This window comes from Pungitius pungitius, chromosome 16 (assembly GCF_949316345.1).
Source record: "Pungitius pungitius chromosome 16, fPunPun2.1, whole genome shotgun sequence".
Classification (NCBI taxonomy): Eukaryota; Metazoa; Chordata; class Actinopteri; order Perciformes; family Gasterosteidae; genus Pungitius; species Pungitius pungitius.
This window is the reverse complement of record NC_084915.1, coordinates 5,671,317-5,696,337: the sequence shown is the minus strand read 5'-3', so window position 1 is coordinate 5,696,337 and position 25,021 is coordinate 5,671,317. Positions and strand designations below refer to the sequence as shown.

Below are 25,021 nucleotides of genomic sequence, written 5' to 3'. Positions count from 1 at the left end.
AAGTAGACTAGACTTGAGTTTAAAGGATACAACAAATCAGGAAATTAGTCTCATCGCGAAAATACTACTGTCTTAGACAATCGTTCCCGCTGGGTCCAGGCAGGTGGTGAATACACGGTCCCACTTTTGGAACAACAAAGGGAAAACATTTGCACCAAAATGCAAAATATAAATTCCTAATTTTAAGTCCATTCTAGTGGTGTTGAAATGTATGTTCTAAAGATGTACTATTCAAATGCAAGATTCATTTAAAAATAATGTAACCGACAAATCGCTTACAATGTAGTTAGTTTTATTCTCAGCCAACGATGGAAAGAAGTTGGACAGCTGGTCCCTGAAGCGGCCGGAAGAGGGCGGGAACAAGTGTAAGGCTGGAAGCTTGGGAGCCAGTTGGAAAAGCAGAAGACGCAGGAAGTTGATCTTATGGAATTTCTGACAGTAATGGAAAATATTCCGGTTCAGGGCTGTAGTTTAAAATAACCCCAACTTGTGTTAAAGTGAACATTCTTAAAGCTCGAGGCTTGAGGATTTTGGAAATCAAAGGTAACGGTAAAATCGATGAGTTCTGCCGACAGCCGACGTATCGACAGCTCAGGACTTCTCCACCGAGAGGTGAGGACCCGAAAAGACCCGGGACACCATGTTACACCTTGATAAACCTTTGAATGATCGCGGACACAGAGATACACTTATGCTTCACTCATTTAATCCAAGATAAACCTTATCTTTAGATTATCTTTTTTGAAGTTCGTGATAAATTAGCATGATAACCTGACCTGGAGTCACGAGAAAAGTTAAGGTTCTCAATTTTGATTGGTTCGTGTTCAAGCACGTTTTCCAAAGTTTTACATTGACTTCTTTTCTGCTCAAATATTTTGATAATGCCTAGTCCAGGCCACCTGGTATTCTGCAAGGATAAAACCAGCCATTCTCTACATTTTCAGATTTTTGAACGGAGTTTGGTACAAGAACAAAACGTGGGTGCTCATCAAAACACATTGAAAATGTTGTGTAGTCCGATATTCGTTGTGTTATTTTTGCATTAGGTATTAAAACAATTGCATTCAGATGATTTCCATTGGATGTAGGCTACCTGTTATTGGATTAAACCTGTCTGCACAAATGTAGTTAGTACCTGTTGACAGTGGCAGGATGCAGGTCGAGCCCACGTGACCGTGGCAAGATAAAGCGGACTTCTATCAGGATTTTTGACTCACACGTGACACAAAGTGGCGCTGAGAAAATACATGCAGGAATAAAGAGCATGAACTAGCAATAAAACTGCTGTATGATGTTTGACCTTCAAGAGCATAGAAGTGGCAGAACGCGTAGAAAAGTTTGACGTATTTTGTAATTTTGATGTACAAAACAAGATATGTCTGCAGTACTGTTTAAGGAAATCTATCATGATGTCTTTTAAATAAAACATTCCAATAAGAGTTGATGACATCAGAGGTACAGGTTGTTTAATGTTGTACTCTAGCATAAAAACTCCTCTCCCTGGCTTTTGTGTAATCAGCTTGGACGTTATCTTCAGTTTTTTATGACCATGCGTATTCACGTTACATGACTTGCTCACATTTGCATCATTAATATCATTTTTGCCTAATTCACATAGGTGAAAGGATTTGTCCAGAAAGTCCATTCCCCTCCCTCGTGCCTAAATGATCCAGTGGAGGGAGAAATCCAGGCCTTCCTCATTGATGAAGACCAACTCCACACTTATGACGACCTCACCAAAGTCAATCCGGTGACCCCATTAACAGGTAACAAATGGAGCTCTATTGTCACTGGGGCCTCTAGAGTCTCTAAGATTACTAGATAACACAATTTATCACGGGGCTCTGTGCATCTAGTGCTTGCTGTTTCAGCAAAGTGTTATTTAAGTCATTGTGGGCTGGTTTTGATCAACATATGACCCCTTCCATTCATTTCACGAATCTTGATGTCTCTAGTGAGTGCTGAGCATTTTACATGTTGAATCAACTTTATTTATTAAAACGCCGGTAGTGTGACACTGTGTTTTCTGGCTCATGTCACGTTGCCTTGCAGCATTTATTGTGTATTGTTTAAACAAGATCAAATGTCATGGGCCGTCAAGAAAAATAAGGTTGCATGAATTACTGCAGTATACAAATGAGAGGGATCAAGTTTCACTCAGGAGGGGGAACCAAGGGCACTAGATTCAAACATTCCCATAACAACAATTCTTGTATTCCTTATGTTTTTATAGACGGGGAAAATATGAAGCATCATATCCTAAAGTGTTCATGTACACAAATATTTCAGCAGTCAATTTACTCTCCATTGCTTGTCTTAAAAATAATGCAGTGCCATTGGGAATATGCAAAAAGTACAAATTAAAATCATATGTCAGGGTAGAGAAACAGCTAATAAGCTCAACAATACTGCTTATTAACAACAGATGTCAGGGTGTGACAGCATGTAATTTCTATATATTTTTTTATAGGTACCTAATTTAGTTATAGATGAAGATTTACGCTGTTAGAGCTGCTGTCTTCTCTGGCGTTTTCTCATTCCTTCCTCAGCCGGTTTTCATCCTCTAAAAATGGGCTTTTATGTTGTTTCCTGTTAATCTCTAATCCTATTTAACATTTTGCTCTGTTAGTGCTGAAATGCCTGCAGGCCAGGTACAGCGCAAAGGTGTTCTACACCCATGCTGGCTGCACCTTGGTAGCTCTGAACCCATTTGAGCCAATCCCCGACCTCTACTCGCTGGATGTGATGAAGGAGTATCACGGCGCTCCTCAGCCTCAGGTAACAAAGCAATAACTGTGGCTTGTTATATTGTGTTTCAAAGTGCAAAAAAAGCATCAACCTTCCTGTTTTGGGTCCAACATGAATCCTCTAGTTGCCTCGTCTGCTTCCTTTAGGAAACATCTTCAAAGTCAAACTCATTCAACCTTGAGAATCTCTTTTAAGTCACTGACGACTCTGCCAGAAGTTCATAACGACCATTCTTTTTGCCAATAGGAGTTCAAACCACACATCTTTATTGTGGCCGAGGAAGCCTACAGGAATGTTCAGGGCCAGCTGGAGCCGGTGAACCAATCCTTGGTGGTCAGCGGGGAGAGCGGTGCAGGGAAGGTAAAACCAACACATGGTGTGCCACGCTTCAGGAGTATGAGTAATATAGACTAAGATAACTATGCATTTTAAAGTCTCTTGAGAGCCTCATGTTCTGAATATTATTAATGTGTTTTCTTCCTATTTATTGTACTTAGCGCAGTACAAGATTACAAAAGCAGATGTCAAACCAGTTCATTTGCTGCTCTGAATGCACACGGGAAGTAATGGTTCCTTTTGCTATTTCAGCAGCACAGTATAATAAACATAAATTAAGCTAGTTCCAGTTTATGAATTGTTTGCTCACACCCCTGTTTTATTTTTAAATACTTGATTTAAATAATCAAGACACTATAACAAATCAGCTGTTGGCCATTTGTCTATTTTTTTAACCATGTGAGTCAGGCAAGGCGAGGCAAGATTATTTGTACAGCGCTTTTCATACACAAGGCAGACTCAAAGTGCTTCACGTCATAACATGTCATACAATAAAGTGAAATAAAATGCAAGAATTAAAAGACAATTAAGAAACAGCAAATACAATTCTAAATATAAAAATAATTAAAAGTTACAGTGCAGAGTGAGAAATTAAAATCTTATTTAAATTGTTTAATTAAAGGTTAAAAGGGCAATGTAGGTCAAATTTAGCAGAAGTTAGTTGGTAATAGGTAGATAAATGTATACGGAAGATAGTTGGTATAAACAGTTAATCTCTGAAGAAAACCCTCAGAGATTAACTGCAAAAATATAATGTTTAATTGACTAAATAAATTGACCAACATCATTTATTTGTGATTAATCACGTGCATCGTATTTCCTCTGACCTCTCAAGAACGGCAGGTCAGCCAACGCTCTCAAGTTGTGCCCTGTGAACTTGTGAACTTGTTTCTTTGCAGACATGGACGTCTCGTTGCCTGATGAAATATTACGCCACTGTGGCGGCTTCCTCCTCAGTGGTGAAGAGTCAGAACACAGTGGAGAGGATAGAAAGGAGGGTGCTGGATTCCAACCCCCTCATGGAAGCTTTCGGTGAGATAACTGCTGATCGCCGGTGTCTCGGTAATGTAAATACAATCACTGTGCTTTTCCAGAGTCAACACTTTACCCTCCGTGTGTAGGCAATGCCTGCACGCTACGGAACAACAACAGCAGTCGCTTTGGAAAGTACATCCAGCTCCAGCTGGACAGGTAGGCACTCGCAACTAATCCTGCTGCACCCTCTTCTTCATCAAGTGAGATCACTACATGTTTTTGGTCGGTTTGATGTGTTGTTTTTTACATGAAGGTGTCAGCTGTTAGTGGGAGCGTCTGTGCAAACCTATTTGCTGGAGAAGACTAGGGTGACCTGCCAGCTGGCTAATGAGAGGAACTTCCACATCTTTTACCAGGTGAGTTAACGGGGCTGCACATTGTCGTGTTTGGGATCAGGATTAACATTCAGATGTGCAGCTGCTGAGAGCATGTGTTTTTTTCAGATGATGAAAGGTGCCACAGATGAGCAGAGAATGGAGTGGAAGATGCCATGTAGCCAGAGTTTTTTGTGGCTGCCAAATGCAGAAAAGACAGTTGAGGGTTGGTCTTTATTTCTTGTGTATTGAGACATGTACATTTATGTGATTCTCTCAAGTACCTACTCTCCACATGTTGTCTTTATAGAGGATTGCTTCGATGAGACTGTCGAGGCAATGGTTCATTTGGGCATTAATGCAGAAAGGCAGAGACAAATATTCAGGGTATGGTACTCCTCATCACTAACACGACTTAACCTCCTCTGTTCAGCAGTTACAAACACTATGACACTACAGTTAATAGTTATGAATTCTTCAATAAAGGCATATTTTATATTATTATAACTGTTCTGCTTTATCTTCATTTATTATGTTTATGCACCGGCACCCAGCTGTTTGTGCAGACAGGACCAATTGCAAATACATTTTGAAATTATGGGTAAAAAAAGGAGAATATTTTCTTTTACACACCCACTTTTTACATGCATCCACATAAATGCAGACTAATAAGATTATATTAAGTTCTTAAATTTGTGTAAATGTATGCTTGTTCTTGTCAGTTTAATTGATGGGTACCACAATGTCTTTGTAGTATCACCCTACTTGAAATGTAGTAAATTATTTAATGAATGTTCATTTTTTGCTTTCTATTTTTTGCTTTCTATTTTTTGCATTACAGATATTAGCAGGGATTCTGCAGCTGGGGAATATGAATTTCTCCTCTTCCAATGATGAATCACAACCGTGTGATCTAGATGAACAGTCCAAAGGTATTTGATACATTTTATCTTAGATATTTCATTTTCTCACTTCCGGTCATTGAGCTGCAAAGAATAATGCTCAAGAGATTCCATTCTAAACACACAACACCGTGCTCTCTGACAACTATGTATTTCATACAGTTTTTTACAGTTATTAACAACCTTCCACTCTGTGTTTTAGACTTTTGGCAGAGCGCTGCTGAGCTGCTGTGCGTCACGGCCGAGGAGCTTCGGACATGTTTGAGGGTGAGGACGTTGAAGGCGGGGAAACAAAGTGTGCTGAAGCCCTGTTCCCGGGCAGAGTGCAGCATGAGAAGAGACTGCCTGGCCAAGGTCATCTATGCCCAGTAAGAAGCAGGATTTGATCACGTCCAGCGGCAATGTGATAATATTATGTACAGAGGGCCGGTCATGCTGGCGCTTGTTTTTGTCCTGTGACCAGGACTTTGTCCCCAAAACATTCCTTTCCACCAAACAATCAAATGTGAAACCATCATGCTTTTTGGTTTACAATAAACAGAGAGGAAGATCAAGAGTTGTGTTAATATTTTTATTTTTTACAGACTATTTGACTGGCTGGTTACATTCATCAACAACAGCATATGTGCAGACAAGTCCATGTGGTGCAACTTCATAGGTAAAGACATTATGTTCTTTTACTTAGTTGAATATCAATGCAAATCATTTGTTTTGCATTTATTCTCTGATTCGTCTCACAAGCTCACACGGTCCTCTCCTCTCTGTGATCTCCAGGGGTTCTAGATGTGTACGGGTTTGAATGTTTCCAGATCAATAACCTGGAGCAACTGTGCATCAACTACGCTAATGAGAAACTGCAGCAGCATTTTGTGGCTCATTATCTCAAAGCTCAGCAGGTACGACGTCCATCAGTTCTCCATGCAGAGATCTCCGGAGAGCTGTAGTTTCTCTGCCTGATGTGTTGATGCGCAATGCGTAATATTTGTGTTTATGTCTGCTTCTCCCAGGAGGAATATGTATCAGAGGGGTTGGAGTGGTCCTTTGTCAAATACCAAGACAACCAGAGGTGTCTTGATCTTCTAGAGGGAAGTCCCGTCAGTGTCTTTTCTCTTCTTAATGAGGTATGCTGGTAATACATTTTAAATTGAACACATTATTTTTTGATAAAACATTTTTGTTAACCTGCACAAAAACCAAACAAAATTACAGATTAATAACCAGAAGAAAAAGAAAATTACATTCAGAAAACATACCGTTTTTAAAGAGAAACCATTTCCATTATTTCATTTAATGATAAAGTTGGTCTAAACCTTTGACTCGTTTCTGCAGTAAGAGAATGTTGACAACATTTGACATACCTTTCCTGTAGGAGAGTCGTCTCAATCGAGTCTCAGACACAAGGACCTTTATGGTTCGTCTGGAGAAGGAGCTCAGTGTCAATGCCAACATCAGCTGGGACAAGTTCAGCAAGGTGCCACACTTCACTGTGGCCCATTATGCCGGCAATGTCCACTACCAGATAGAGCGAATGGTGGAGAAAAACAAGGTGCGTGCCATAGAGAAAGCATTCAGAGAGTTCCCCACGTCTCCATGCACTCATCCAGCGGATTGTGTGCGTTAGGACCCAGTACCGCCAGAGCTCACCCACCTGCTTCAGAAGTCTGACAACCCCCTGCTCCGCCAGATCTTCTCTGATAAGGAAACCGAGAACACAACCACCAAGGGGCTCAGTAGAGTCACGGTGGTCTCCAAGTTTAAGGTGGGAGCCCACCAGAGCGTTATTTACTGGGATTGCATTAGCTAGGTGGGGCTTGTAGATCCCCTCTCTGGGCGAGTTTAGTAATGCTACTGACTTCTGATTGCAGAACTCTCTAGAGAGCCTGATGAAGATCCTCCACACCACAACTCCTCACTACACTCGCTGCATCAAACCCAACACAGACTGTAAGCCGCTGACCTTCAAAAAGGAGGAGGTAGAGATATATGTTTAATTATTTGCACAATTACAACAAAAGCGATTCCTTCAATTTTTTTTAAACTGAAATCTTTGAATGGTTATGTCCTGTGTACTCTCAGGTTATCTTACAGTTGGAGGCCTGTGGGATTGTAGAGACTATTCACATAAGTGCTGCTGGCTTTCCAATAAGGTGAAGAAAAAAAATGTCATTCAATGAGATTGAGCATAGTGTAGATAGAGGGAAAGGCCTCAGGACTCCTGTCTGTTTCTCTAAACTGGAGGCGTGCTGATTTCTATCTGCTAGATTCAAATTTAGCTAGATTAAAAAAACTTGGATTTTGGTTGACTCCTCATTTCTGTTGCACAGAATTCCTTTCAAAAGCTTCATGCAACGCTACGGACTGATTGCAAAATATTCCAAGTCAGGCAGTGTTGGTAAGTACAGTTTGTTGAATGTTCATTTTAAGGTCAATTTTTGCATGTTCACTGTTGACAATGAGTGATTTTCTTTCCTCTGTGGGTCTGCTGATCTATTCACCTTTTCCTTCACTAGCCTCCCTAGTAAGCGTGACCCTCAGCGCTCTACTCTACTGCGGACTTTTTCCTTTGGTGTATAAAAACAAGACTTTCTAACACAATGGGCAACATTTTATGAACTTTTCAGGTAAATGCATGAACCTCTGTCTATCAGAGCTCGCTTTGCGTGTTTCACGTATCTTTACTCATTCCTTACCGGTGCGTGCTTGGACTTTTGGAATTTATCTTAACACACTAGTTTGCTGCTTTTCATCCACGCTAGCAGCACTGCTGTGGATGGCCTTGTTCGTCAGCCAGTGTGTCTGCCTGTATGTTTCAGACTAGAATAAGTCAGCTGTTGGATGGATGGCTATTACAATCTTTGATGAACAATACGGAGGATGAATTCTAATAATCCTGGTGATTCCCTGACTTTTGCTGTGGTGCTGCCATGAGATCAAATACTTTGGTTGGTGGTGCCGTGCTTAGAATGTGAACGTGGTTAACATTATACCTGCTGAACATCAGCGCGTGAAGCACTTTTGTGGCTGTACACTCTCAAGGGATCTGCCCACTAATACTACTGAATCAGGTTTGAAAGATTGATTGATTGATTCCAGACGAAGTAAAGACATCGGACTCTGTAAAAGCCGTCTGCTCTCTCAATCATAACCACTTTCCAGCTCACTGACTGAATCTGTTGCGGTTAAAGTGAATCTCCAGACAGTCGAGTGCTGCTCTGCCCTTCCTTGAATTATGTCTCTTGTAATTCACTCTAATTCCAATGCCCCTCTTAGATGGGGAGGCTGACCGCAGCAACACGCTGCGGCAGGAGGTGGAGGAGCTCCTCGGTGTGGTTCTACAGCTCAAGGCGTTCGACCCCTCGCACAACCGGGACAAACCCAATATATGGGTCCACTGTGGCAGGACTAAAGTTTTTCTCACTCAGTTGATGGTCAGTCACTTAACTATATACACACACCCTCACATCATATAAAGTGTAACTTGGAACACAAATACCTCAAAGGTAATAAGCTAAAATACAACCAACACTTTTTGATCTAGTCGTGTCTTTCCTGTTGGGTGTTTCAATTACTCAACAGGCACATGAAGCATATAAGGGCTCCGGTCTTCTCTTGACCTGCCTGGCTATTTTCCCACAGCTAGATCCGCTGGAGGATCAGAGGAAGAAGATCCTGTCCCAGTGTGCCTTCTCCATTCAGTGCTGCTGGCTGAGGTACCAGCGCCGCAGGCGCCACGCCCGCCAGCGGTCTGCTACTCTGATCCAAGCAGGTAAACTCTTAATGCCTTAAGACCTCACCTGTCTGGCCAATAGGAGCCAGCGGGCAGAATCAGCACAAAGTGTTCGCAGGCCGGCGGTTTATACCTTAAACAGCTCATCGGATTAACTGATGATGACCAAATGGATGTACATACACATTTGTCTCCACAATGCAAAGCCTACACTTGCAGAATGAATGGTGTGGTCAGATGTTGAATGTGTCTCATGCGTCCCACAGCGGTGCGGTCGTGGCTGCTCAGGAGGCAGCTCCAGAGATGCAACAGAGCCGCTGCAGTCATCCAGACCGCCTGGAGGAAGAGGAGGGTGAGCTGTGTAAAGAATACATATCGCACATCGTGTTTCCCTGCTTATTTTCCATGGCTGAGATTAACGAAAGCCTTTAGTCCGCGTACGTTGGGTCAGAAAATCACAACCAGAGACATTACCTGTCTCTGCTTGAGGCTGCATTAGCGGCTACCTGCATAACAGATCTGCATCTTTGACCAGTTTTTACTGTCTATTGTGAGAGCTACGCTAAATCTCTCCGGGTACAACAAATAGATGTGCACTGTTAAAACACAATAATATATAATATAAATATGTGTACCTATGGATCATGTGAACAGTAGTTTTGTTTTTTGTTGCAGGCCCTTTTGAAATCCTTGGCCGAGGCAGAACTGGACGACGCAATGGACCTAGCGGAGGAGGACCTGCCAGCTTTGAACGCTGTTATCAGGGAGCGGGGCTCAGTGCAGCTCTGCTCCCTCCAGGAGCCTGTCTCAGTGCGAGGTTGGCCCATGGGGCTGGCTCTGGCCTCAGCGCCGTCCGTCACCATGTCTCTGACAGCCACAGGCTTCCAGAAGATGGTGTCTGTGATGGCCTCCCTCAAGCTGCCCTCCAGGAGAAGGGAGTACAAGGTGAAGCCCAATCAGTACTCGCAGGAGCTAGCCTCCATACGGGCTCAACCAAAGGTGAGGGCACATACTTGTGTGAGATGTACCATCAGGTTTTTACTATCTCAAGGATTTTTATTGATGATACTTAGGGTTGGTCCTTTGGGGTTCAACTTTTTCTTGTCTTCTCAGGGATCTGTAAAGCTGCACTATCAGCGATCTCCACTTCTCTATGCTGACACGCAACCAGACATAAAGAGAGATGTGACGGGATTCAATGCGATTCTGCTGGAAAAAACTTTGTAAGCAATCCCAAGGTGCTGCACGCCAAAGGTGGATGTGGTGGGGAAGCATCTGCACCTTCATTATTTGACAGAGCGGGGATAAAATGTAATTTTGTTAAATGTGGTTAAAAGTCATAATTGGCAGTTTTCTCTAACAATGCCTTTTGCCATTTTGATGCAACGACTGAGAACCTGAATTTGTTTTTACCCACCAGGTTAGGTAAGATTATGCACTGTGCCGTGAACCTGACTTCAACGTAAATCATCTGTAGTCACCTTCGGGTTCCATGAACAAAAAAGATCAAATTAAATCATTGAACAGGTTTTTAGTTATGATGTCACTGCAGGACAGAGCCTATTGATCAAAGTATTGGGCCTTTGACAAGTGCCTTTCTTATAATCTACACTCAAGTCAAGAATGGGCTGTCGATATAAGTATTTATTTTAAAGTGATTATTTATAGGTGATTTTAGGGATTTATAATGGTTCCTAAATTGTGTGCACAGGAATTAAGCAAGTATTGCACATTCCAACCACGGACCTGCTTACATACAGCAACAAGCGGACACATCGGTGGTGTGAAATAGGGAAAGCAAAAAAAATAAAATAAAGTGAAATGTTTTAATAGACATCTGTAAAATATTTGCTTAATCCGCTTTGTGTGGATTTTCATATATTGCAGTCTAAAGCATTAATGAAATTACTGCACAACCTACCAGTCTTATAACATCAGTCTTCTAAACCACTTTGGCTTTAAGTAACGCAAGTAATTATTTGATTGTATGCAATAATTACTGACAGCTGGTAATTCTGTTATATCTTCATCTGTTAACCTTTTTCCAGACAGACTCAAATGTGGGATTCAGTTATCACAGCTGATCATTTGAATTATGTACGCTATTTTGTAAGTGGTAACAAGGGATTGTCGTACAACTTGAAATCTTGATATTTAATGACCATTTCTTAAAAAAAATAAGTGTGTTAATAAAAGTGTAATGGATGCACCATCCTTACTTCATTTCCATGTGATCATCTGTTGCATGTGTTTAGTGGTGACTCAGGAAATTGTTTGAATATGATCCATTTATTTGAATACTGTAGCAAAGGGCAGGATCATACATTCACAAAGATTACAGAAACTAAACATTATGCTAACGAATCAGACTTTATACAAAAATATGATCTAAAGGGATTTGAAAAAAAACTTTTAGAAAACGTCTCCTTCATTGCAAGTTAAGGATTTGGCTTCATTTTCAACAATTTTCAAACATCGATCGGAAAATTCCACAAACAGAGGCTCCTGCATGGCAGCCTTCATAGCATCCGCTTTGCTATCTGCACAGTCTATGGAGCGAAGTAACTCTCTCAGGTGGGGGTTGCAAAGAACATCTCGTAGCTCTTTTGACTGACCTGTAGGCAAATTCAAAAACATGAATTAGACACTTTTTATGTGCTTATTAGTGATTACAGTGTTAGATAAAACTGTTGGATTAATACCTAACAGCTTAAGCCTCTGCAGGGGGACTTTGTCAACAATATCCTCTTCGTGCAGAAGATCCTCAACAGACCACGTTTCTGAAAAGACATGAAACAAAGTCCTTTATGCATCAGGGGGAAACATTAGACTGTGCTCACTTAGTCTTACAAACACTGCTTGACATTAGCACCCGCCAAATACAGGTAGAATTTGAGTGTGGCGGGTAAAGCAGTCACTCTTACTAGCCACTTTGGCAGGCGGAATTCTATACATCTCACTCTATATATTTTATTGTAGTGTAACAGTGATTAACATGTTATGGGTGCATCATTTACAAACCTAGATTGCTCTGCTACTTTTAATGTCAACCCCTGCCTACAACCATCTTTGTTGTCTTAATCTACTAAACGGATGTGAAGTGTATATATTTAGAAAAAATATATATATATATATTTACGACTATGTTTATACGCATGTCCACAATAGAAGTAATACAATGAAATCAATATTCTTATTCCACAGGATTATTCCCAAAAGTAGACTTTGTGTTAGTATGTGCTCATTATCAATTTAGTTGCTATAATGAAGATCACGCTATCTCCATCTCTACACTATACAAAGAAGAAAAATCACAGAAATAACACCATACCAGTATTAAAATAATCCGTAGCTTCAGGGTCAATAGGTGCAGGCTGCTCAACAGGCAGGCACGTGTCTATGGACAAACACAGAATCGCATTGGTTGATCAGTGGTTATCACAACTAGATAAAAATAAATAACGTTAAATCGCTAAAATATTGAGATCAAGCGAATTTACCTTTATGAGTCTTATAACAGCCAAGTGAACAACTGAAAAAGAGAAAAGAAAGAAAAAATCTAATAAAAACAAATGTATCGGGCTATATGATAATCTATAATAATAATACTGAATCAAGGTAATACACAGTGACATCCGTACACTGAACAGATGCCGTATGTCAACGAGTTTCAATATTAATATTACAAACGGGAGATCAGATCTATTTAAGCAGGCGTCTAGCTTCAACTCAGCATGAATAATGGCTTTGTGGATCAATTAATTTTTCAATCAAAACTATTTCTTCCAGAGTCGGAGCATGAGGCTTCGAGCTATCAGTGACGTAGGTGGCCGTCCCATGTTTCACGCGTCATTACAGTGTCATGGTTTGTAAATGAATGGCATCTTTTTGGGGGATTCTGAATTGTTACCTATAGCCGTTACCATGTTTTTAAGAGGCATGTGTCGTGCATGATTAACGTTAGGTTAAAAACTTACGATACGGTGCTGCACTGCGACCGTAATGTCTACGGAATCGTAATTTAGCTTAAAGGCTAGCTCAAAGTTTTTATCGCTAACGTTATTTGTTTATGTTATCTCTTCATTAAACGTTTGGTATATTACACTTAATAATGCAATACGAGCAGAGAAAAATATATTGGCTACTATATTCTCTAATCTCAGATAACTTTTGTTTTACTTGAGCCAAACTCGGTCGCCAATTGAATGCTAACTAACCTAGCTAACGTCGGCTAGCTACAGGAAGTTATTTAAAGTTAACGTTACTTACTATCTTATTTTGCATGCTGGACATTTGTATTTTGGTGTGTGTTCACTGCACACGCTGCATATCTGCATCCTGGCGACTAGAATAAATAACGTTAAGTGAGAAATAAATCGGTGGCTATGCTAGGAGGGGAGCTCCTCCCGCACGTGAGTAGACTAGGAAATAAATAGTATCGCTTCCGGTTTGGAAATCCTTCCTTCAAAGCAAAATTATTTGACTTCAACCACAGTTTAGTCAGTACACCAACTCAACCCAAACATTGGTATGGATTCGCGAACCTTTGGTCCAGCTGAGAAATACTTTATCACACATTTATTTAGGTTCATTATTAATGACTGCATTGTACTTACCACGATCCACAAATGCATACATTTTGAATTACCTTTACTCATCACCCAGTGGAATACTAAATAGCTAAAGCTAAACTAAAATAGCGTAGTTAAAGCAAATTGTTTCTATTCTTATTCCGTTATAAGCAATAAATACAACAATCTGGGCTGAGCTTTTATTGAATCAAAATACAATATATGATATATTCAGCACCCACATGACGACATCTAACTCTTAATATTCATCACACCACTGACCTAGCTGCATACAAATTCTACTTGCAAAGCTTTAACTTGAGAGTAGCAAGGGAATGAAGGGCTGTCCTGCGACCGACTGCTGGGCATCTTCCTGGAGTCACAGCGCTCCATTCACCGGGTCAGGGGCAGCAGGGAACCTCGGCCATAGTCAACATCAGGAATCTGTGTCCAGATCTGTGTGAGAATTCAATGGTGATCACAAATAATATCCTGTATCCATTTTATTATCGATTTAACAGATTGATATTATGCTATTCATAATTTCGTCTAAAATGTCAGAAAAGACCATTTAATTCCTCAAACCCATATGTTAGCACATTCCCGTATTAAGCCAAAGTATAAATAAATGACCTATTTGCTTACAGGTGGTTTTATTTTTTTATTTACTGTTATGTAAGATATCAAGTGAAGCAATTGTTCCATCTGCACACGGAGCATGCACTTCATTATGATATGAACAGAAATAAAAACATTCAAAATAGGGATCCGCTTGATCGAGTATTTATGACTAGTCTACCAAACAGTGGCCTAATCGGACAAAGACAACTTGGGTGTTGACTGTTCCTCGAAAAGCAGGCGTCCGTCTACTGGCCTTTGTATACATACGACGTTACGTTTTTTAGTAAAACTTTAAGACATTACCTGAAAACTCCGAAAGCGATCAAGACAGGACCTTGGGTCTCCTGCGTTTCACTTCGCTGTTGTGATATTTTTCTGTTATTTTCCTTTCGTGTCCAGCGGGGCAATGGCGGTTTGTGTTCAGCTCGATCTCTCGCTTGGATCTACCTTTCCCACAAGCATGGCACGAGTATTCACGCAGATTATAATAGTCATATTGATCGTAATATGTTTCCTCGAAACAAATGAACCTTTCCATATCTGTCGCCATTTGGAGACGGAATGCGGCGGCGTTTAGCGGACGGTTCTCGGAGCGTGTAAACAGATGAGGTCACCCTATGTTTATATACTTATAGTCACGTGATCCCGGCTGTGCCACTTTTAGACTGCTGGCTGTAAAAAAAATATGTTCTGCTTGTTATTTGGAAATATTGCATTTTAGTGCTTGTTCTAAATGTCTTTCCACTTAATTTTAGTGTGGTTGTCCTTATTTATCATGTTAGATTGAATCCTTCTGCTTCGTATTTCAAACACATGCTATGCAATGTATGACAAACTAAATATTCCTATCGAATAAATGTTGGGTATTAAAATGTGTTTCAAATGGGTACGTAAATACCTTTCGGGACTGCATTTTGTACATCCAAGGAATTTATAGTGATAATTTACACTGCACATAGTGTTCATGTTTCTGTTTGGTACGTGTGAAAGTTAATGCAGTAACTATGCAGAACAGGTTCCACTCAAAGCCTCACCCTGGTATGAGATAACAATGCACGCACAATGTTCGCATAAACATTTGCACGATCCAATCTGTGTGGATATCAGCAGATCCAAACGTGTCCGCATAGAAAGCCGGAGTTTCTGTATGTGTTTTGTTCCTCGGCGCAGCGTCCCGCCCCTGACGGTGTGGCACGTCCTGACGCTTTTCCACGTCGCAGTCCTGTCTCAGGCGAACTGGCTGCGTATGTATGCGTGTCTCCAGCTAGGCCACAGAGCGATGGCGGCGCCCGTCCTGAGAGTGTCCACCCCTCGGTGGGAAAGAATAGCTAGGTTCCTCGTTTGCCTGTTGGGCATAGTGTTATCTCTATATGCCTTTCACGTCGAGAGGGAAAAGGCTCGGGATCCGAGTTTTAAGGCCATGTGCGACGTCAGCAGCTCCATCAGCTGTTCCAAAGTGTTCAGCTCAAGGTAATTTGAATTCAGCAAAGAGCGCTCAATGGAGCTGCCCGCTATTGTGCCCATCAGGGAAGGGCTGCGCGGTTCAAACTGTCACATTGCGCTCAGCTAGCGTCCACCGGCCGCCCGCTGAGGCTAAAGCTAACCGCAGACCCTCGCTGCCGGCGTGCCGAGAGCCGGCTGCTCGTTAAATAGCCCGAATGGAATAAGTTAACTTTGCGCTTGTCATTTAATAAGCTATCTAGCTCAATGAAGCTAACCCGGCTAACCGTTAGCTACCCAACCCGTTTGATAGGGTTGTAACGTTACGTTACTTCTTGGCCAGAGACGGCTGGCTGTCAACAGCGAGCCGTCCGCGTTGCTATTCATTCATTCAATCAATTCATCAGTCGATACGGTGCCGATGTTGACCGGTCGTACCGTTTGCCAAAGGGAGACACACGTATAACACCAACTTTAGCACAGAACTTGTCCAGAGTGTGTCTCTACCGACGTCATTGTGGCATGTGTGTGTTTGCTGAATGAGTCCATTCATTCCGCCCACCAAACTAGGCTGGTCGTTGGTTGGCTGGCTTGATGTAAGTTCGATTATTTGGGGTAACTTTTTAACCTTGCGGCTGGCGCTATCGTTAGCTGTCCCACAGCTGTCGTTAGCCGCGATGCTAATGTCAATCTGGACAGCGCATTAAAGGCAAACGTTGCACCTCAGCAAGGGGGGCAGTGCACAGAGGTCAGGGGACTGGATCGTCACAGGGCTGCTTTATAGTGTGTAGTCGGTGTTTCTAACAGTACCACACAGCTGCATGGTCACTGAAACACAATTGGGCTGCTAGAGTTTTGGATTGGCTAACTTCATGTGTCCGTCAGGGGGATACCTGAGCTCGTTTAATCACTAAGCTTTGATTGGGCAAGAACTCCATCATTTAAACCCCCCACCCCCCTCACACCCCCAAAAATCTCTTAAGATAACAGTTCTATGAAACGTAAGATCTCGTACTAGCTCCACCGTGGGAAACTTTTGATGACTTCTAGTCAATCCCATCGAATGAGTCATTGCAGGCCTCGTGGACGAATGCTAATAGAACGTGTGAAATGTAACGTGTGTAGCACCTGTAGGGTGAGCGAGTGAATCAATCCACAGTCTGACGGTAAGAGACAGCCGTGCCTTGGTCTGGCAATCGATTCGGACAAATTTGTTCACAATTATTGCATAAATGACTGACTATGGGAGAGACTTGTCTTCCAATGAAGAAGTGTAGGAGTTTCTTCTACTAGTCTAAACAAGCTGGGTTTCCCTCAGCCATCAAGGCCTAACGTGTGAACTCCATCTTTGGTAATGTATTTGAAATGTAGTATGTCATCATTGAATGAGATTTCTAAACATATTTCACACTAAAAGATGCATGCTATCAAAAAAGAAACCTTCAAATGATCAAATATTTGCACAGAGACTTTAAAACATTACCCCCAACTTTTAATAGCCTTCTTCCCTTATGGCTGTATAGCTGTATTTCTATTAAAGTTAAAGTTATTTAACCAGCCTCTTATCTCAATGCTTTCACTGTATAGCCTCAGATGAGACATACATTTATTTTATGTCATAGTGAATTAATCACCCAAAACATTATACTGAATAACTTTGACTTAATCTGACGCAATATTTTAAGAGACAAGTGTATATTTAGGCATTTTCCAACAACCTTGCTTGAACTGTGGAACCTTCTCATTGATTCATGTGCTGGTAGAATTCACGTAATCTGGATCACTACTTGGCACATGTATGAGTTGTTATATTATCCAATAACTTAAATGCACTCCCAAAGCAGAAAAAACTTTCAGACAATGTGAGAACGTACATAGATATATTTACTGAACATGTTGAGTAATTGGAATATTCCCACTAAGTCAAACTCGTACTGTTATGAATTGCTTAAACACAATAAGAAGTTCTCTTTTTGATGTCCTGGAGGTTGTGGCTTTCTTAAAGAAATCTATTGATACATGAAAAAAATAACAGCGGATCAAAAGCTCCCATTTGACTATCGCCGAATCGGAAAACCGAATGTGTTCCCTCGGTGTAAAGTTGGTGGTAATGAACAGAATCCTACTGCAAGCAGTTCTTCTGGCGTTCTTAAGCCGGGACGGTGGTCGTCATGTGGTGAAGAAACTTTAGCTTTGTTTTCCTCCTAAAAAGTCTAGCTTTGTTTAGTCAATGAATTTATCTTTTTGATCAACACAAACCCAATTGTCAGCGTTTGCTATATTGTTTGACTATTGGTCAGACAAAATCCATTAGAAAATGTAATCTCAGACTCTTGTGTGTTTTGACATTAGAAAACAATGCATCCAGAAAATAATCGGCAGACTTAACGGTCAGCTAAATCCATAGCTCTAGGTCACAGAAGACAAAAAGGGTTTCCTGGAGATGATCATTTCCCTATCCAAGGTCACAATCCTGCTAAAAAGCAAACATCCCCCAGGACGGAAGACCTGGGTGTGGCTGCTGTACCCCGTCTCCCTTTGTTTTGTTTGACTCATTTTCATAGGTTTTCAGCTGTGATCCGGGCTATTGGTTGTGTTACATTGTGTACTCCTGAAATCCACCGCCTTCTTTGCTGATGTCTTGGTGTGGTACAGGTGGGGTCGAGGATTCGGACTCCTGGGCTCCATTTTTGGAAACGACAATGCACTGAATCAACCCAACAGTGTCTATGGGATTGCCTTTTATGCCTTTCAGCTCCTACTAGGTAAGACGTCCTTTTATTCAGAGTCAACAAGTGACACGTCTCCCTAGCTCTCACATTAGCTGTTATTGCTGATTCAACAATTTGCCTTCTTATGTCATTGCTGCATTTGCCAAAGTTGAGGTATGACCCCGACTCACTTACATCATATTTAGTGGCCATATGTAAATATAATAATCTCTGTACAGGTGGCTCGTATTTGTTGAAGCTCACCTGATCTCCAATCAATACTTTCTGTTCTTTGGACTTCATTCTAACTCATTTCTATTGAGGCTGCAGCGCTGACATGCTAGTGTAGTAGGATAAGGAACATGATCAATAGACCTTGATAGTTACTCTACAAACAGTACCCCCCACTCTTTGGTGTTTGTCCCAGTTGAATGTGGCAATTAAACCATAAATATTCCCCCCTGTGGTTGACTTGTTTTAGCTCAGTCATGCTGCTTCGCCGGCTGAGTGGCCTGTTGGCTCGTCTGGCCACCTGGCGCCGGCACAGTACAAGAGGCCCTTTTAGCCACAGCAGTTACCACTCATTTGACTGACACAATAGTTGTCCAGTTAAGCTAAGTCGCCGCAGCGGGTCAACATTTCCCTATTCGAGGCAAGACCACGTTTTAGTGGTTTCATAAGTGTTATGGCCTTGGGTTGTTAAATATTAGTTTGCAGGGATGACTTGACTTTGACGAATTTGCCTATGAAAAGTTTAACATATGATCAATGCTATTTGAATACTGTCAAAACATGATTGTACTGTACCCTTGAATGTTGAAACCAAGCACAAAGCGTAGGCTGTTGAGCTCATTGTGGAATTTCTTTAGAATATAAATGGATAAACAAACGGAATAACCACCAAATAATATTGGTTTGTCCGTTATTTCATATATTGAGGTATTCAAAACAAAATACATCATCAAAATCATGTATAAATTTAAGGAATTGTGACATTGGCTGCATAGGCCATCAATATCCTTAAAATCTTTTGACTATTGATTAACTTATTCCACCTCATGGTTTCTATGGTCCAAACCCAGAACAGAACATATTGTATTACCATTTTTTCAACAGTATCTGGTTGTGATTGGTGGATGTAGCGCCCAGATCTATTACTTAAGTACAAGCAATGCAACAACAATGTAGAAAAACTGTTACACAAGTTCTGAAAGTAAATGGCAAATTTCAGAATATCACTCAGTATATTGGCTTATATGGATCACTGATTCATTCATGTATGTGTCTCTTTAATGTTGCAGCTGATAAAGGTGAGACTGATTTTAACTGCTTTATACAATGCTGGCTAGTTTAATCTAATAATACTGATACCATTTATTCATTAATCCATTTAGTTTTAATGATCTGAATAGTCAAAGCAACTAATAAAGTGTAAATGTGATGAATAAACAAAGTTTTTTTTGCTTCTGTTCCAAATTCTATTTAGCCTTAATACTTGACTAAATGTACTTACATTTTACCACTGGACCGTACGGCATTGTATTTGTCAGTACACTTTTTCTGTGGTTTCCCAATGAGCTTCTGCAGCCCTCAGCTGTGCGGTTTAGTCATGCTTTTAGAGTGTGACTCCCGCAGACATACCATAATCTGTATGAAGAGAAATCAGGATCCTACAATTGCAAACTTTGGGTCTGGAACAGCCAAATTGCTGTGTCCCCTAATTCAAATATCAAAAACACAAACACAGAGGAAACCTAGAAAGCCTTAAAACTATTACTGCACCTCGTGTGAAACCGATTAACGGGCAGGGGTTAAACGGTGTGTAATTACGAGGAGCTAAAACCACGCACTAGTCGGGTCATTTGTGTGTTCTAGGGTTGCCTCCTTTTCCTTGTTTCCTCTGCGATCATTTGCCTAAGCTTTAGTTTGTGTTTCTCGCCATAGGAATGACTGTCAGTGCAATGGCCGCCCTTATTCTCATGACGACATCCATCTTGTCGGTGGTGGGCTCGCTCTACCTGGGCTACATCCTCTACTTTGTCCTAAAGGACTTCTGCATCATCTGCATCACCACGTACGCGCTGAACTTCATTCTCTTTGTTCTCAACTACAAGCGACTGGTTTACTTGAACGAGGCCTGGAAGCAGCAGCTTCAGGTCAAGGAGGACTGAGCTGTCTGGAGCGGCAAGAAAAAGTACGACAACAGAAGACAAAAAAAAGAAATGTGACCTCTGAACATTTGACTTGCCACCAGGAGACCTTGCTTCCAAACCATGTTTATTCTGCTGTGTGTTTAAAAAGAAAAAAAAAAAAAGGAAACTTAACTTAAATGTTGGGCCGGACATCTCAATGTTGCAAGCACGGGAGGAGTTGTAAGCGTTTTTTTTTTTTTTTTTTTTCAATCCTTTTTTCCTTATTTAACATTGAACTCACTAAAGGAAGGGGCTGACTGTGCGCGTGTGTGTGTGTGCGTGTGCGACGGGAAACGCATCAACCAACCCAAGCAAGCAGAGGCAGAAATCCACACCACCGAACAATGGAGGACGGCTCTCTTTTGAACAAGGCTCTCTTTTGAAGAAGCCAGGACATTAAAGGGGTTCACTTGAAACGATTAGAGACGTCCTATCGCTGCACGGCGGATCTGCACTAAAACTCAATGTGTCCCAAAATTAAACGACAACACATTAGGTCATCCTACAGTTTTCTGATTTGGTTCAAGTACGAGGGGGGCGGGTGGGTTCAAAAGGTTTAAGATTTATACTGAATAGTTTGTTTTCATGTTTACACTTTGTAGTATGTTTCTTTTATGAAGAGGACCACTAAAAATCAACACAGGACAATGTGAGAAAATTGTGTATAGATCAGTCTGATTGTTTGTCTTTGCTACTCTGTACATAGCTGCTGAGCAATATCCCAGGCTAGATTGTGATTTGGTGTTGACACAAACGGCAAAAATGAAGAGAAATACCCCACCAACAAAAATCCCAACAAAATCGTCCGTAAATCAAGAACAAAACAAATCCATCACTAGCGGTCACTAGTAAGGGGGAGGAGTCTGAAGATGGGATCCGTGTCGAGGTCATTTCTTTGTTGCAAGTGGCCCTCGTTTCCTCTGCGTCTTTCAAACAGAACTATGGATTTTTCTCCCCATCTTTGCATAAAGGCACCCTCACTCTTTTTCTTCTTGTTTTTTGTTGTGTGAAAAGCATTCCTGACCTCCACACAAGTGGGACCCATAAAGACTTATGTGCCTAAAGGAGTGTTAGGGTGAATTACATTAGTTTCTTAATTTTGTTTTTATTTGGGGTTAACACCAGGTATTGTCACAGGTCCGAGACTTTATTTTTATGATCACAGTTTTTGTAAGTTACCAGTGAAGTGTTTCTCCCTCCCCATTAGAGTCTCATGAGGTAGCGTCTGCTGCTACACTGTGATCGTCTGCATTAAGTGTAACGAGTGGCAGAGGCATCTTTTAAATGTGTTCAAGGCTCATCTGGCTTCTGCTCACTGTCCAGCCTGTGTACATTTGATGTCAATTGAACAGTACGGGGCATCCGGAGACATGAGCGGGCGGCAGAGGCGTCAAGGGGCGTGTGACTTCCTGCTGGACAAAAAGGGCAGTGCGCTTTCGGAGGTTTTCGGACCCAGGAGGACAGACATCCGGGTCGCTGTTGTTTTTTTTTCGAAGACAAACTGCTGCTGACAGCGATGCTTTTCATGGTCTCTAACATAGCGAGGTTTGCACGGTTTGCAAGTCCCAGTATTGGTGGGTAAAGCAACCACTGCTGGTAGTGGATTTGCTAGACATCCAAGTATTGGCCTGTTCAGTCCAGCGCCGTGTGACGGAGTCAGACCATTGTCTCTGTCCCCTCTAGAGTCCACTCATTTAAAGTTCATTACCCGTCGGATGCATGCTACACTTCATGGGACATCAGACAATCTTATACTCAAAGATCCCGAAAAACAGTCGTAGTAATAACTGTAACAATGTGATTTATCTGTGGTGTTAAACCGGCTTATTAATAGTTCCCGTTACTGCAAGTCTTCACGGCCCTTCGCTCCGACAGAGGGTTGTTTAAGGTTTCGATGATAGCAACTACCAGGAAAGTAACCTCAGTGACATGCTTCCTGCGGTGACATACCAAGTCGTCGATCGGCCATGAAAATGGAAATTCCTGCAACATTTAGGGAAATTGACCATTAATTCATGTTGTGACCTATATACTTTGAATCATAGGCTGTTACGTTGGTTTTTCCCACACACCAGGAAGACTGCCAATCCCATCCATTGCACCGTGTGATGGGGTACACTTTAAGAGATGCTTCCAGCACTTCTTCCTTCGCAGTGAATCTACTGTTCAATATGTCAATGTTTGTCCACTGGGTTTCAGTAGCACTGGTTTTACATGATTTGGCACTGAGTCTAGACCTCAGTCGTGCTCTGATGGCTATACCAACTTAAAGGAGTACTCCCAACATTTCAGCATACATTAATAACCTTATTTAAAATTGATTCAGCACAACCATCTTTCTTCCATGGAGTCTTCTGTCTCGTCAAAACGTGGGCTCTACAATACCCACAATCCAACTGGACGCACCGTTTGGCTTTGGGCTAGAGGTTTGAGTATGCTGTAGATTCCCGCAAACCCCTGTGATCAGACCTTTACGTGTACATTTTGTGGAGTACCCCTTTAAGCACATTTCACTTTCTTTGTGGGGGGGGGGGGGGGGGGGGCAATGACACCGCTGTGTAAAATGGTCGGCAGTTACGTTACATGATCATATGACACGGTTGGTGGTAAGCTGGCGGAACGAGTGCAGTCCTTTTTAAGCGTACTGTACACGCTTCCATAGAATGATTCAAATGTTTGCGTCATTCCTCAGCAAGTCGTCTTTAGGATCTTCCGCGTACTGTATTGCCTTGTCGGGCTGGCGTCAGATTCTGTTTCATCTCGACTCGGAAAGAGATCAACAACTGCACTTTGTCTTTGTTTGGGGGGGAAAAGCCTGCGCACTCACATGTGAGACAAGTCTCTTATGAGTTCACTAGCACAAGTCACAGTGAGTACTGGCTACTGCTATGGGTCCTGTGAGTGTTGGCCACCGTAGAACTGACAAGTGCTCAGGAGGCATCTTTTCCTTCATGATTCCAGTTGTGCAGTCGTGTTAAAATAAATGCGATGGGAATTTGGAGGGCAAGCCAGAAGTTTGACATTTTTGGTTGTGTCGTGTGCTGATTAAATGTCCAAACGATCAATACTGCATTCTCATGAATATTCATTTAGGCCCTGAGGTATAACTGCCATGTTAGTTGCATCATTGATGCCAACAAAAGTGCCTTCTGTTTGATCACTAGGCCTTGAGCCAAAGACGAGCAACAGTAAAAGCCTTGTGAAATGAAGAATGGTAACTGTAACAGGCACTAAATGCCTTACTTAAATTGGTAATCACCCCCCCCCCCCCCAAAAGAGTTGATATTCAGTATTGATGCATTAATCAATTTAGAAATTGCCAGACAAAAATGCCCTGTCGAATCTAAGGTCAACCCCATTTCCCTTCCTGAACGCCTCTATATAAATTATCATCTTTATTTTGTCTAGCTAAGACATGTTTGTTAGCTAAGAGTACACTTAGTTTTAACTACATGATTGTAATGTTCTTTTTGTCATCCTAATTATGCCCTTTAGCTGTATAGACTGTTAACATTCTGGGTTATTTTAATATAAAAAGATGAGGGGTTGGGGGATGGGGTCGAGAAATCCATGTGTCAGCATAAAATGTTTATTAAATTTCTTTGGAGGAAAACTTACTGGGTTTGCTTCTGTATAGCCAAATATGTTTTAAAATGCTGTCTTTTCTTACATGGAAACGTGTTACATGAATGGTAGGAGGGTGCAAAAAATCTGTTCAAATCCATCTTACCTTAAGGGAAAACCTGTGGTTGACATGAGAACATTTTTAATTGTGTCACTGTCATGTGGAAACGATCTACCATTAAAACATTCCCTCTGAAACTAGCACATTTGAAATCATTTGAAAAAAATCTACTGTTACAGATTAAGTAACACTGAGATTTGCTGATTAATGTAATCATGGTTACTGAAGGATTTCTTTGTCTCAGAATAATAAGAATAATAAGTTCTGAACATTAAAAGGTTTCCTCATTCCTCTTCTTTAAACTGGCCATTGAAAAGAAAACCTCCCTAGGCTGCGTTCAAAGGAAGAGTGGACAAAATCCAAAGCCCATTTGGGTGTGAAGCTATTCCAAAGTTCAAGAATCAAGTTAGTGTTTGCTGTCACGGCCCCTCTATTAAACTGCTGAATAAAGTAGATCAACACAGGAGCGCCGTCGATTTTGTCCACCAAGTTCTCCATTGGAGGGGAACAGGTACTAAATCTGTTTCAGGGGACATTGTTGTGAATGGTCTACTTTTTTCAATGTGTCCCAACACATTGCATTGCATGCTGGTAGACGGTAATCTAAAAGTGGTGTCTTAATATTGGTCCATCTGTAACATGGAGGTCAATCCTGTGACGAGGGTCCATGCAGTGACGGATAGTTCCGAAGCCGTAATGCACTCATGCTGTCGTCAACAATCACGGCGTCTCTTAACCC

The 25,021-nt window shown here is 41.5% G+C and overlaps 3 protein-coding genes across 3 annotated transcripts; 2 read left to right on the top strand and 1 right to left on the bottom strand.

Annotated features, from left to right (window-relative positions):
* Positions 1 to 373: 373 nt before the first annotated feature.
* Positions 374 to 11,140, top strand: LOC119215730 (unconventional myosin-XIX). The gene is made up of 24 exons (XM_037468146.2): positions 374 to 612; positions 1,619 to 1,766; positions 2,630 to 2,778; positions 2,995 to 3,108; positions 3,984 to 4,116; positions 4,206 to 4,275; positions 4,373 to 4,475; positions 4,563 to 4,659; positions 4,744 to 4,820; positions 5,275 to 5,365; positions 5,538 to 5,703; positions 5,920 to 5,993; positions 6,110 to 6,231; positions 6,343 to 6,456; positions 6,705 to 6,881; positions 6,957 to 7,094; positions 7,201 to 7,308; positions 7,412 to 7,482; positions 7,660 to 7,727; positions 8,606 to 8,763; positions 8,972 to 9,101; positions 9,329 to 9,414; positions 9,738 to 10,061; positions 10,176 to 11,140. The coding sequence occupies exons 1-24, from the start codon at positions 559 to 561 to the stop codon at positions 10,287 to 10,289; spliced, it is 2,886 nt and encodes a 961-aa protein (XP_037324043.2). The 5' UTR covers positions 374 to 558; the 3' UTR covers positions 10,290 to 11,140.
* Positions 11,141 to 11,455: 315 nt separating this feature from the next.
* znhit3 (zinc finger, HIT-type containing 3) lies at positions 11,456 to 13,555 on the bottom strand. Its single transcript, XM_037468150.2, has 5 exons — positions 13,332 to 13,555; positions 12,563 to 12,594; positions 12,394 to 12,459; positions 11,765 to 11,842; positions 11,456 to 11,677 (listed from the first exon to the last, which is right to left on the bottom strand). Exons 1-5 carry the CDS (start codon positions 13,397 to 13,399, stop codon positions 11,475 to 11,477), a joined length of 447 nt encoding a protein of 148 aa, XP_037324047.2. The 5' UTR covers positions 13,400 to 13,555; the 3' UTR covers positions 11,456 to 11,474.
* A 1,882-nt stretch (positions 13,556 to 15,437) lies between these two features.
* vkorc1l1 (vitamin K epoxide reductase complex, subunit 1-like 1) lies at positions 15,438 to 24,422 on the top strand. Its single transcript, XM_037468148.2, has 3 exons — positions 15,438 to 15,724; positions 18,350 to 18,459; positions 20,350 to 24,422. The coding sequence occupies exons 1-3, from the start codon at positions 15,501 to 15,503 to the stop codon at positions 20,574 to 20,576; spliced, it is 561 nt and encodes a 186-aa protein (XP_037324045.1). The 5' UTR covers positions 15,438 to 15,500; the 3' UTR covers positions 20,577 to 24,422.
* The last annotated feature ends 599 nt before the right edge of the window (positions 24,423 to 25,021 follow it).